Here is a 13,323-nt window from a genome sequence, read left to right as displayed (position 1 = left end):
TGCATTGGAAGTGGAGCAGCCGGGACTTGAACTGGCGCCCACATGGGATGTTGGTACCTCAGGCCAGGGCATTAACCTGCCACGTAACAGTGCCGGCCCCCACCATTTTTAAAAAAAATTTGTTTTTACTTATTTTATTTTTTTTATTATTTTTTTTAATTTTTATTTATTTATTTATTTATTTTGACAGGCAGAGTGGTCAGTGAGAGAGAGAGACAGAGAGAAAGGTCTTCCTTTTTGCCGTTGGTTCACCCTCCAATGGCCGCCGCAGCTGGTGCGCTGCGACCAGTGCACCGCGCTGATCCGATGGCAGGAGCCAGGTGCTTCTCCTGGTCTCCCATGGGGTGCAGGGCCCAAGCACTTGGGCCATCCTCCACTGCACTCCCTGGCCACAGCAGAGAGCTGGCCTGGAAGAGGGGCAACCAGGACAGAATCCGGCACCCCGACCAGGACTAGAACCCAGGGTGCCGGCGCCACAAGGCGGAGGATTAGCCTAGTGAGCCGTGGCGCCGGCCAAAAATCTGTTTTTTAAAAAATTATTTTCATTTTGTTTGAAAGAGAAAGTGTGTATGTGTGCGCGTGCATGAAGAGAGAGAGAGAGAAATATTAGGTCAGTTTGAAACTAGGAGTCAGGAACTCAGTCTGGGTTTCCCACATGGGTGGCAGGAACTCCACTACTCATCTGCCTCCCAGGGTGTGACTTAGCACAAAGCTGGAATCAGTAGCCGAGATGGGACTCAAACCCAGGTATTCTGATATGGCATGTGACAGTCTGAAACTGTTACTTAACTTCTGGACCACTTGGCTGCCCCTAAATCATTTTCTTTAAAAAAGGATGTAACTTTTCATAGCAAGCTCTGCTTCTGGGCTTTGGCCTAGGATAGTACGAAGTACTGCTGGGAAATCCGGGGAGTTCTCTAGTCTTAGTAGTAGTAGCTGCTTTGTTCCTCATTTTTATTACATTGGTTCAAAGAGCTGAGACAGTAGCTATTTGAGGGAAAGGCCAGAGAGAGTTGGCTTTCAGGATTTGGGGAGTCTAGTGTAGTGTTTCTCACAGTGATTCATAGCACTTGAAATCAGAATTGAGGCATTTAAAGATGTATTTGTTGGGTGGTGGTTACTAAAGATGTAGATTCCAGGGCTGCCTCTCCAGTCTTCTCAATCAGTTTCCGTTGGGTATGATCTAGGAATCCAATTCTTATGTATCCTAAAGGTTGGAAATATATTGGTCTAGGAAAAGTAAAAGTATACGATGGAGTTGGTTGGGGAAATGAGCAGATGGGTAGGAGGAGGGGGAAACACTTGATTTTTTTTAAAAGATTTATTTCTCGCCTGGAGAAAGTGATTATGAGATAGTGCTGGAGGGACTTACTGATATAAGATCAGCTGGGTAGATGCTTACTTTTTTTTTTCTTTAATATTTTATTGACTTGAAAGAGTGATAGAGAAGGAGAGGCAGAGACAGATCTTCCATCTACTGGTCACTCTCCAAATGGCCTCAAAGGCCAAATCTGGGCCAGGTTGGTGTCCCATGTTGGTGGCCGGAATCAAAGCATTTAGGCCACTATCCACTACCTTCTCAGACACGTTAGGAGGAAGCTGGATTGGAAGCAGAGCAGCCAGAGCTCGAACTGGCTTTCTGATACGGGATACCAGCATTGCAAGCAGCGGCTTAACCCACTGCAGCATACTGCTGGCCCCAGATGCTGACGTTGTAAATTGGTCAAAAAAATAATTAGACCCAAAGGGCAGAGTCTACAGTTGAGATGCTGAAGGTTAAGCTGAACTCAGAAAGAATCCTCCTAAATGTTTTTCAGCATTTTTGCCAAATGGATTCTCTGAGAATAATGTTTGCTGACCCGTTTGTATGCTGCGAACAAAAGATATCTACTGCAGTTCTTGTATCCAAACAGATGGAGTCTAAACCTGTACATACTGCCCGTGTCTCATTGTCTCTTCTTAGAACTGTCATTATCCATCAGTGCTAATGAAGAACGTGCCATGCTAGGGACTTCTGCATCCCAAATCAGAGTGCCTGGATTGGAGTCTCAGCTATGCCTCTCATTCAGTTTTGTGCTATTGCACACCCTGGGAAGCAGCATGATGGCTTGAGTGCTTGGGTCCTTTCTATCCATGTGCGTGGATTGTGTTTGGGCTCCTAGTTTCAGCCTGGCCCAGCCTTGGCTATTTGGGGAGTGAACCAGTGGATGAAGGAGTTTTATTTTATTTTATTTTTTAAGACTTATTTATTTATTTGATAGAGTTACTGAGAGAGGGAGAAACAGAGAGATCTTCTATTGCAGTTTCACTCCCCAAATAGCCACAACACCTAGGTCTGGGCCAGGCTGAAGCCAAGAGCCTGGAACTCTATCCAGCTATCCCACATGGGTGGTAGGGGACCAAGCATTTGGACCATTTTCTGATGCATTTCTGGGTACATTAGTAGGGAGCTATATTGGAAGCAGAGGAGCCAGGTCTCAAACAAAGCCCATACCAGCTTCTGACATTGCTGGCAATGGCTTAATTAGTTTTGCCATAAGATCTCTGTCTTTCTGTCTCTGTCTCTCTGATTAAAAAAATAAATAAAAGATCAAACCAAAAGAACCTGCCAAAAAGAGACTTAGAGAAAGTTCTGTAAGAATTAGGAATACAAGGATTCTGTTCTTAAGGAGTTAAATAATTTTTATTGGTGAGATAATCCCATAGATAAATGAAAAACTTTTGATATCTAAATGTCTGTAAACAATGCAAATTAATATAAACTGAATATAAATGGTGAGTAAAGAATTATCAAACTGGGGACTGGCCACCATCTGCGACACTGGTATCCAATATAAGCACTGGTTCCAGTCTCGGCTGCTGTACTTCCAATCCAGAGCCCTGCTAGTGTTTCTGGGAAAAGCAGTGGAAGATGACCCATGTGCCTGGCCCTGTCCTGGCTGTTGTGGCCATTTGGGAAATGAACCCGTGAAAGGAGCATCTCTTTATTTCCATCTCCCTTTAAGTCTGCCTTTCAACTAAATAAATCTTTAATAAAAAATAGCAAAACAATTATCAAGTTAAAGTTTATCAATACAATGATTCTGAATCAAAACTGTACATAAGGGGCCAGTGCTGTGGCTAGGCAGGTAAAGCTAGCACCTGCAGTGCTGGCATCCCATATGGGCGCTGATTCAAGTCCCTGCTGCTCGACTTCTAATCCAGCTCTCTGCTATGGCTTGGGAAAGCAGTAACAAATGGCCCAAGTCCTTGGGCTCCTACACCCTTGTGGGAAGACCCAGAGGAAGCTCCTGGCTCCTGGCTTTGGATTGGAGCAGCTCCAGCCATTGCGGTCATCTGGGGAGTGAACCAGTGGATGGAAGAGCTCTCTCTTTGCCTCTCCTTCTCTTTCTGTGTAACTCTGACTTTCAAATAAATAAATAAATCTTAATTTAAAAATAACTATGTATATACTTATACTCTTTTTTAAAAAAAGATTTTTATTTATTTGAGAGGTAGAGGTAGAGATAGAGAGAAAGGTCTTCATCTGCTGGTTCAATTCTTAGGTGGCTTCAGTGATTGGAGCTGGGCCAATCAGAAGCCAGGAGCCTGGAGCTTCTCCCAGGTCTTCCACATGGATATAAGAGCCTAAGCACTTGAGCCATCTTCCACTGCCTTCCCATGCCATAAGCAGAGAACTGGATTGGAAGAGGAGCAGACAGGACACAAACCGATGCCCATATGGGATGCAGGAACCGCAGGCAGTGGCTTCGCCTGCTACCCCACAGCACTGGCCCCTACACTAATACTCCTAACAACAGATGTTCATTTGTTAAGAAAAAATAATAACACTGTGGTAGAGTAGAAAGTGAAGTGAATTATGTTCTTCACTCTTTGTTAATAGTATAATTTCTTTCTAGATTCAATGGGAAAAACTTTTAATTTAGTTTTTCATTAATGTGCTGAAGTCTCCTTGTATTCTCTGTATGGAATCATGCATGTATTTATCTCAATTTTTTTCCAAAAAAATATATCATCTTATTCTGCCTCTGAAAATTGCTTCTTTTTGCTTACCTTTATATTTTAGAAATTTTTCCATTATGTTTCCTAGAGATTGCTCATATTCAATGAATACATTATTGTAAGGAATTCCATTACTCTCTCTATGGTAGTCTTTTTGTTTGTTTTAATTCAGTTTCTTAGTTGCACTAGCCAATTTCAAGTTCTTCATAGTCACGTGAGTCTGGTGGCTACTGTGTTGTAAAGTACATATATCTATGTAGTACATATATTTCTGCCATCACAGAAAGTTTTTTTTAGCACTGATCCACAACGCTATGTGGGGAAAAACATCACCTTAAATTCCATAATAGAAGCCGGCGCTGTGGCATAGCATGTAAAAGCCGCCACCTGCAGTGCCAGCATCCCATGTGGGCACTAGTTCAAGTCCTGACTGCTTCTCTTCCAATCCAGCTCTCTACTTATGGCCTGGAAAAACAGTAGAAGTCCAAGTCCATGGGCCCCTGCACCCATGCGGGAGACCCGGAGGAGGCTCCAGGCTCCTGACTTCGGATCTTCCAATTCCAGCCATTGCGACCATTTGGGGAATGTACCAGCATATGGAAGACCTCTCTCTCTCTGTAGCTCTGTCTTTCAAATAAATGAATAGATCTTTAAAAAAAAAAAAAAAAAAAAAAAAAAAGCTTCCATAATAGGATGCCTTCACAGTTTTATTTATTTATTTATTTATTTTTGACAGGCAGAGTGGACAGTGAGAGAGAGAGACAGAGAGAGAAAGGTCTTCCTTTGCCGTTGGTTCACCCTCCAATGGCCACCGCAGCTGGCACGCTGTGGCCAGCGCACCATGCTGATCCGAAGCCAGCAGCCAGGTGCTCTCCTGGTCTCCCATGCGGGTGCAGGGCCCAAGCACTTGGCCATCCTCCACTGCACTCCTGGGCCACAGCAGAGAGCTGGCCTGGAAGAGGGACAACCAGGACAGAATCCGGTGCCCTGACCGGGACTAGAACCTGGTGTGCCTGTGCTGCAGGTGGAGGATTAGCCTATTGAGCTGCGGCGCCGGCCCGCCTTCACAGTTTTATGATTCTCACCATTGTAGAGATAGTTTTTCATACTTGAAATTGTTATGTGTATATTAGATTATATGGTGCATTTGTCATGTATTATTGAACATTTATAGAATGGTTACATGTTTACATTTTTAAACAGTTTATTTGATTTCATCTACTTGAAAGGTAGGGGAAAGAAAGAATGAATGAATGAAAGAGAAATCTTGCATCTGCTGATTGATTCCTCAAATGTGTGTAACAGCTTGGGTTGGGCCAGGCTGAAACCAAGAGCTCAGAACTGCATTGAGGTCTTCACTGGGTGGCACAGGCCCAAGCACTTGAGCCTTCATTCATTGCCTCCCAGGATGCATTAGCAGAAAGCTAGATTGAAAGAGAAGTATCTGGGACTCAAACCAGTGCTCTGATAGGGGATCTAGGGTTCCTACCTGGGGACTTCACCTGCTATGCCACAATGCCTGCCCCTACATTTTAATTAATTAGTTAATTATTATTTATTTGAAAAGCAGGGAGACAGCAAGAGAGAGATAGACGCAGATAGAGAGTTCTATCCACTGGTTCAATCCCTAAATGCCCACAATAGCCAGGCTGGGACAGGCTGAAACTAGGAGCAAGGAACTCAGTTCAAGTCTCCCACCTGGGTGACTAGGACCCAGTTACTTGAGCCATCACCTGTTCCCTCTCTGGGTGTATGTGAGCAGGAAGCTGGAATGTAGAGTAGAGCTGATCTGAAGTCAAGGTGCTCTTATAGTGGGATATGGGTGCCAAATGCCTGTCCCTCCATTTTATATGTGTATACTACTTTATCATATTAAGACATTATAATTTAGTCATCATTTTCTAATTTGGGGGAATTTTAGAAATTCTTTTATTCTCAATGTATTAATTTTAACTAATTTATTTGATAGGTAGAGTCAGGAGGGCAGGGTTGCGGGGCAGAGGTCTTTTATCCACTGGTTCACTCCCAAGATGGCTGCAATGGTCAGGGCTGGGCCGGGCTGAAGCCAGGAGTTTGTTCTGGGTCTCCCACATGGGTACAGGGGCCCAAGCACTTAAGCTGTCCTCCACTGCTTTCCCAGGTGCATCAGCAGGAAGCTGGATCAGAATTGGAGCAGCTGGGACTCAAACCAGCTCCCATATGTAATGCTGACACTGCAGGTGGTAGTTTAACCTACTGCACCAGAACACTGGCCCCCTCATGTATTTTTTTTAAAGATGTATTCATTTATTTTTATTTGAAAGGCAGATTTATAGAGAGGCAGAGGCAGAACAAGAGGTCTTCCATCCGCTGGTTCACTCCCCAAATGGCTGTAATGGCCAGAGCTACACCGATCCAAAGCAGTATCTTAACTTCTATGCCAATTACCTGCCCCAACATCTTTGTATAAATAGCTTTTTACAAAAAGTAATAATTTCATGAAATATAGTACTCAAAATGGGGTTAATGAGACAAATCATGTTCATTATTTGGCTTTGAGGCAAATTGAGATAATTTTGTTTGATGGACACAAGGAAATTTTCATATTGGAGAGAATGAGTGAGATGAATCAGCTGTGGGAAATGATCTGTGCAGAGGCACTGAGGAAAAAATGAATTATGTAAAAAGTTAACAGTATATGCTCTTTAAGGAGTGAGTAGTTAGCTTAGCAGTAAGATGCCCACATAGGAGTACCTGAGTTTGATTCTGGGATCCAGCTGCTGACTCCAATGTGCTACCACCCATGTGGGAGACCTGGATTGAGTTCCATTCTCCAGGGTTTGAGCTGGTCAGGGACTGTGATTGGCGTCTGTGGAGTGGACCAGCAAATGGGGGATCTCTTGGTCTGTCTGTTTGCCTTTCAAATAAATGTTAGAATAAGGAATACATGTGCTATATGGAAACAGATTATTGCAATGTTAAAAATCCAAAGTTTTCAAAAAGAGGTGTGAGTTCAATGTTGGGAATGAGTGTCTGTAACTTTTTTCCCTAGATGAAGCAGATGACGATGATGACCCAGAGTATAATTTCCTGGAAGATCTTGACGAACCTGACACCGAGGATTTCCGCACTGATCGGGCAGTGAGAATCACCAGTGAGTCTGTCTGTGATGAGGCCTACTCTTGCCGGCTCCCATCTACTGTTGTTCACTTTCTGGATGTCAGGGTGTGAAGTTTGTGATTCATCCAGATTAGGACCTTTCTTCTCTATGCAGTTATTCCCATAATCCTTTCAATTTAGGTTATTTTCAGAAAGCCTGTCAGGTTTCAGTTGTATATTCCACAGTGATTTATTGAGTTCTTACTGCTTGTTGTGGATAATACTTGGGATATTAAGATGAATAAGATATGGGGTCTGTCCTGTAAGTCACTTGGCAGGGGGTACAAACAGAAAAAGTTAGGATACACAGTGACACGTGGTAAGTACATTTTATATGTTGCAGTGGCTTAAAAGGGGATGTCATCCTTAGTGTATGGTATGGAGGAGGGGGCAGGATTTAGGGAAGGGTTCACAAGATGAAATGTTTTATCTTAAATTCAAAGCAGGGACAAGACATTTTTGGTGAATGAGAGAAGAGTATTGCAAATAGAAGAGCCTTTGCCAACCATAAAAATGTAAAATAATAAACTATTTGGAAAATAGTAAGTAGCTTGATATAATTGTGAATCAATGGTGGTAGAAAAAATAAGCAGTGCTCAGATCTTGGAAAGTTTTTTTCTCTCAAAAAGCTTTAAACAGGAAGTAATAGGAACTTACTAGGATTGTAGAAAGAGGATTTTTATTTAATCCCGGGTCAGTATATTGATTGGTTGGTTAAAGAGAACAAGATCGGGAGCATGGAAAACAATTTAGAATAACTTGGCTTGAGTCATTTTGTTTTTTTAAGATTTATTTATTTATTTGAAAGAATTAGGGAGAGACAGACAGAGGTCTTCCATCTGCTGGTTCACTCCCCAAATGGCCTCAACTGCCAGGGTTGGCTGGGCTGAAGCTGGGAGGCAGGAGCTTCATCTGGATCTCTCACGTGGGTGCAGGGGCCTAAAGCACTTGGGCCGTCTTCCACTGCTTTCCCAGGCGCATCGTCAGGGAGCTGGATCAGAAGTAGAAAAGCCAGGATTTGAACTGGTGCCCATATGGGATGCCATCACTGCAGATGATGGTTTAATCAGCTGAGCTATAGTGCCAGCCCTGCTTGAGTCATTTTTAAAAAAATTTTATTCTTAGTTAATTTCCCAATTATTGAAAACATCCAAGTATGTTTCAGAAATCACTGATTTTGGAGGCCTGCACTGTGGCACAGCAGGTTAAAGCCCCAGCCTGCAGCGCCGGAATCCCATATGGGTGCCGGTTCGAGTCCCAGCTGCTCCATTTCCAATCCAGCTCTCTGCTATGGCCTGGGAAAGCAGTGGAAGATGGCCCAAGTCCTTGGGCCCCTGCACCCGCCTGGAAGACCTGGACAAAGCTCCTGCTCCTGGCTTCGAATCAGCCCAGCTCCAGCTGTTGTGACTATTTGGGGAGTGAAGCAGCTAATGGAAGATTCTCTCTCTCTCTGCCTCTTCTTCTCTGTAACTCTACCTTTCAAATAAAGAAATAATGAAATCTTTAAAAATAGAAAAAAATCAATCACTGATTTTATTGAGTATATACAGGTATTGGAGTAATGTACATAATGTGGAGAAGGCAAAATTTTGGTTTTTGAAGAAGTTATGGGGAGAGCATCATTAAGCATCCACGAGTTTTTACTGTATCTTAGTGATGCCAAGTTTCAGGTCTTGTTCAGACAGGTAATCTTTAAGCTGAATATAAACTGATTTTTAAAAATCCTAAATGTATAAAGTTAATGATAAGTTTAATCTCCTATATTCTGTACAGATACCTTGAGAAAGCAGAATTTTGAGTCTGTCATCAGTTGGAGTGGCAATCCCTTTCTGCTTTATTTCTGTATTATGTATTTAAAAGTCACGTGGTAGGGGGGAGGGAGAGAGAGTGCACATGCATATGCTGAACGTTCCTTCCCCCACCCCTGCAGCCCTCCCTCCACATCCTCCCCAGGTAACAGGACGCTGGATTGGAAGTGGAGGCAGGACTCCATCCCAGGAACTCTGATACGGGATGTGGGCATCCCAAGCTGTGGCTTAACCCTCTGGGCCTTAATGCCTACTCCCTCTTCCAGCCTTATATCTTCTATGGATTTCTGGAGTTTCTAAGTCATTGATGCTGTGTTAAGTATTTCGGGTCCAGAAATGTGATGCTTCGACACACTGTCGAGACTTGTCTTTTGACTCTGGTACTCCGGGTTTGTACAGGCCAGCCAACAATGAAAAGTCATCTAACCCACCTGTTCTGCATGTCTTCCCACTGGAGCTTGGGCTTAGTGAGAATAGTGCTGTCTTTGTTCTCGTGTATCCCACATATCTAGAACAGAGATTGAGGCATGGTTGCTGTTCAGTAAATGACTTTGTCAGATGCCTTGCTGAGAACATTTTTGTCTTTATAGTGTTCCCCCTTATTGCAAAATGAAACTAAAATTTGTGCCAACCAAATACTTTTTGACTTTTTTGCAGAAAAGGAAGTGGAAGAGCTGTTTGAAACTGTGAGTAATGCTTTTTGAGTGAGAACATGGGATGGTGAAAGTAGATTGTCCGGCAAACTGTCCTTTGGTCCTGGGCTCCTCCCTCCAGAAGTGGGGTCTGACTGAGCTGTTCTCTTTCTTATCCACCCAGCAAGGAATGTAGTGGGAAGAGAACTTTGCTAACTAGTAAGCTCTTGATTATTTATACGTAGATTATTCTTAGTAAATATTTTCCTTGTAAACTTCTGATGGCCTTTCCTATAAGTTATACAACCGTAAAAATTGCCAACTAGTTTTAGACCACTATGAGCACAAATAGTTACCTTTTTCATAAGTTTGTCTATTAACACATTTCTGTGTGAGAGGTTGATTTTTTTTGTTATCTGAATTCTGTCCTTACATTGCATATGCCTGAAAGCCTTGTTTCTGGCATATTAGTTATTGCATGTTTGGCCTTGTAAGAGTTCTGAATTAAGGTTATAATGCACTCTGGGTGCCAGAATGGTTAGTCTTTTTTTTTTTTTTTTTTTTTTAAAGATGTATGTGTTTGAAAGAGCTACAGAGAGAAAGAGAGAGAGAGATAGAGAGAGATTGATCTATATTTTATACACTGGTTCACTCTTCTGATGTCTGCAAAAGCCAAGGCTTAGCCAGGCCAAAGCTAAGAACCCACAACTCCATCTGTGTTTCTCACCTGGGAGCAGTGGAGTAAACTGCTTGGGCCATCTTCTACTGCTTTCCCAGGCCATTAGCATGGAGCTGGATCAGAATGGGAGCAACCAGGACTCAAACTGGTGCCCACATGGGATGCTGGCACTGCAGGCAGTAGCTTTACCAGCTCGGTCACAATGCTAGCCCCAAAGTTTCATAATCTAGTTTTCAGTTTCCCTTGTCACTGGTGGAATCACTTCCTAGGCCATTCTCTAGAAAAAGGCTCCTTTTCTTCCCCCACAGTTCCAAGATGAGATGGGATTCTCCAACATGGAAGATGACGGCCCAGAGGAAGAGGAGCACGTGGCTGAGTCTCGGCCTAACTTTAACACCCCTCAAGCCCTACGGTAGGCCAGCCAAGGACCTTGAGACGTAGAATTCAGGAAGCGGTGTTCATGAAATGCAGTAACATGTTCCCATCATCAAGGCGCTTCTGTGATGATGTAAATGTGCAGAATCCTGTGGGAGTGAGGAGCCAGGCAAAGAGTCTCCTTATTATGGGACAGTGCGGCTGTAGACCAAGCTGTGTCTGTTTGGGAAGGGAGAAAGAACAGTAGCTGGCATCCAGAGCAGCTTCTCCAGATGAGTGTGCTGGAGAGGCGTGTAGGACTGTGTGGCCAGCCACAGAAACCACCCCAAATCAGAGTATCCAGCCTGTCCCCTTTTTGGCCGTGTTTGTCATGAGCATCAGGGGAATGTTGCTGACGGTGTGTCAGTCACCTTGGCATCAGTGGGGCGAACCGTGAGGCACCTGCAGTGATGCTCCTGGAGTCTGAGACTCGTGTTGTCGATGTTTCTGTTACGTCAGCTGTAGAGTGAGGGCTGTAGTCTTTCTCCCAGTTACTGTGGAGCATTCGTGTCTGTTCTTTAACCTGTTATGGTCCAGTGTGACTAGAGGGCGAGATGTAGTTTGTGCTACGGGTGGAACACAGCAGTTGGCAGAATTGGGGTTCATGGTACAAGGACATTGTGCAGGCTGTCTCAGCACACCGTTGGAAGGTGTAAGATGTGTCGTGGACTTAAGGAAATCTTCGTTTATCTCCTTTTGGGGGTAGGTTTGAGGAACCACTGGCCAACTTGCTCAATGAACAACATCGGACTGTGAAGGAGCTCCTGGAACAGCTGAAGATGAAGAAATCTTCAGCCAAGCCGCAGCAGGAGGTGGAGAGGGTGAAGCCTCGGACTGAGAAGGTTCCCCAGACTCTGATTCTGGACCCAGCACAGAGGAGGAGGCTGCAGCAGCAGATGCAGCAGGTGAGACTCTCCTTGCTCATGTGTGTATGGATTATCGCACTAGCTTTTGACACTGAAGTCCAAAATAAGCAACCTCGTAAAAGGGAAAGACAGGAAGCTGTGGACCCTCGAATGTTGACATCTTAATCACCCAGGAGTCGTCATGTTTGTGCCCCTGTGGCTCAGGCAAGAAATTCTGATGGTATTCAGAATGACAGACTTTGAAGGAGTCCTTAGTAACCCATTCTAGAATGGAAGAGCCTCACTGCCAGAGGTAGTGTTTGCTTCTGTCTAACTCATTCTTTCTGGGTTTGTCGTTTGGCTTAAGGAAACAGTATCTTGGAGATTGATGCCAAGATCCTTTGCTCTGGTAGGCTCTCCAGGAAGCAAAATGTGCGATAAAGTTGCAGATGTCTTAGGAAGAGCTCTCTGGTTCCTGAAATGGCAACGGCGCGTCACCTTATTTTTTTTTTCCCTCCCCAGCATGTTCAGCTCTTGACACAAATCCACCTTCTTGCCGCCTCCAACCTGAATCTCAGTTCAGAGGCCAGTACCACCAAGATATTTCTTGTAAGCGTCCAGATATCCCTAATGATAAATTAATTTGAGTATGAAGTCAGGTTGGCAGGGGTGGGCTTTGTGGCAGCGTGGACAAAGCCACTGCTTGGGATGCATCTTAAACCTTAGTTCTGCCCTGGGGAGTGGACAGCGCATCCACAAACTGAGGACCAGTCAGTCCAGTAAAACAGAAATGAGTGAATTTGTCAGAGAGACAGCCCCTGAATCCCCGAGGGCTCAGTGAAGAACGGTCCTTGTGGGACAGTGTAGTAGGGAGGCAGCCTCTGAGAGGTGAAGGGACCGGGATTTATTATTCGATACCCACTGTGTCCTTTTTTCTCAGAAAGAGCTGGGAATGTTTGCTCAGAGCTCCGTCGCCCTTCACCATCAGTTCAACCCCAAGTTTCAAACCTTGTTCCAACCCTGTAATTTGATGGGAGCTATGCAGCTCATTGAAGACTTCAGTACACACGTCAGCGTTGACTGGAGTCCTCGCAAAACTGTGAAGAAGACTGGTAAGGAACACTGGTTAACTTCAAGGAGTTTCTTGCAGTGAGACTTGGAGCCTTATCCCACAGAACATTTCCAGGGATGATTTCCTAGGAAGGAAGAACATAGGATATTCATAGTTCCTTGCTTCTGACTTTTACCCTCCGTTTGTACTTACTTTTGAGGTTCTAGAATTACATGGTAATATTTGGGCTTAGGTAAGGCTTGGAGGCAGTGGGCAGCAGGGTAGCAGGTGAAAGAAAGAAATGTGGAGTCAGAGCTAAGAATTGGACTTAAATGATAAGGGCTTAAACATTAGCAGTGAGATCAGCATAGACGTGGTGGTTACGATGGATGTTTAGTGGTAAAGTTTGATTATGTTTGGATTTTTCTTTAAGATCAACTCATTCCCATAGTGATTGTAGGTTAGGTATCTACAGTTTGAATGAAATGGATTGTTTCCATTGAATTTCCAATGAAATTGATGGATTGTTAAGCACAATGTTTTTAAGAAATTTGCAAATTTCATTTCTACCTTGTATTAGGTTAGTCATCTTTGAGAAAATATATGCTGTTCACCTTAAGTCAAGTGTTTGTTTCTGATTTGTTTCCCGGTTTAGTCAAGTACTTGTGGTTTGTTTTGAATTGGATTTATCTTTGGATTTGATTTAAAATCTCTCAATCTTTTTTTTTTTTTTTTCAAATCTTTGAATCTCATT

The 13,323-nt window shown here is 43.7% G+C and overlaps 1 protein-coding gene across 2 annotated transcripts in view; it reads left to right on the top strand.

Moving 5' to 3' along the window:
• Positions 1–13,323, top strand: part of GON4L (gon-4 like) — a 69,534-nt gene that overhangs the window by 37,342 nt on the left and 18,869 nt on the right. For both annotated transcript variants that reach the window (XM_062192450.1, XM_062192449.1), the window contains exons 12-17: positions 7,034–7,135; positions 9,606–9,634; positions 10,568–10,671; positions 11,380–11,578; positions 12,041–12,127; positions 12,459–12,630. In XM_062192450.1, the coding sequence (XP_062048434.1) occupies positions 7,034–7,135; positions 9,606–9,634; positions 10,568–10,671; positions 11,380–11,578; positions 12,041–12,127; positions 12,459–12,630 (693 nt within the window). The remainder of the gene's footprint in view (positions 1–7,033; positions 7,136–9,605; positions 9,635–10,567; positions 10,672–11,379; positions 11,579–12,040; positions 12,128–12,458; positions 12,631–13,323) is intronic.

This window comes from Lepus europaeus, chromosome 5 (assembly GCF_033115175.1).
Source record: "Lepus europaeus isolate LE1 chromosome 5, mLepTim1.pri, whole genome shotgun sequence".
Classification (NCBI taxonomy): Eukaryota; Metazoa; Chordata; class Mammalia; order Lagomorpha; family Leporidae; genus Lepus; species Lepus europaeus.
The sequence above is the reverse complement of the archived record's forward strand: the minus strand, read 5'-3'. Positions and strand labels throughout refer to the sequence as shown.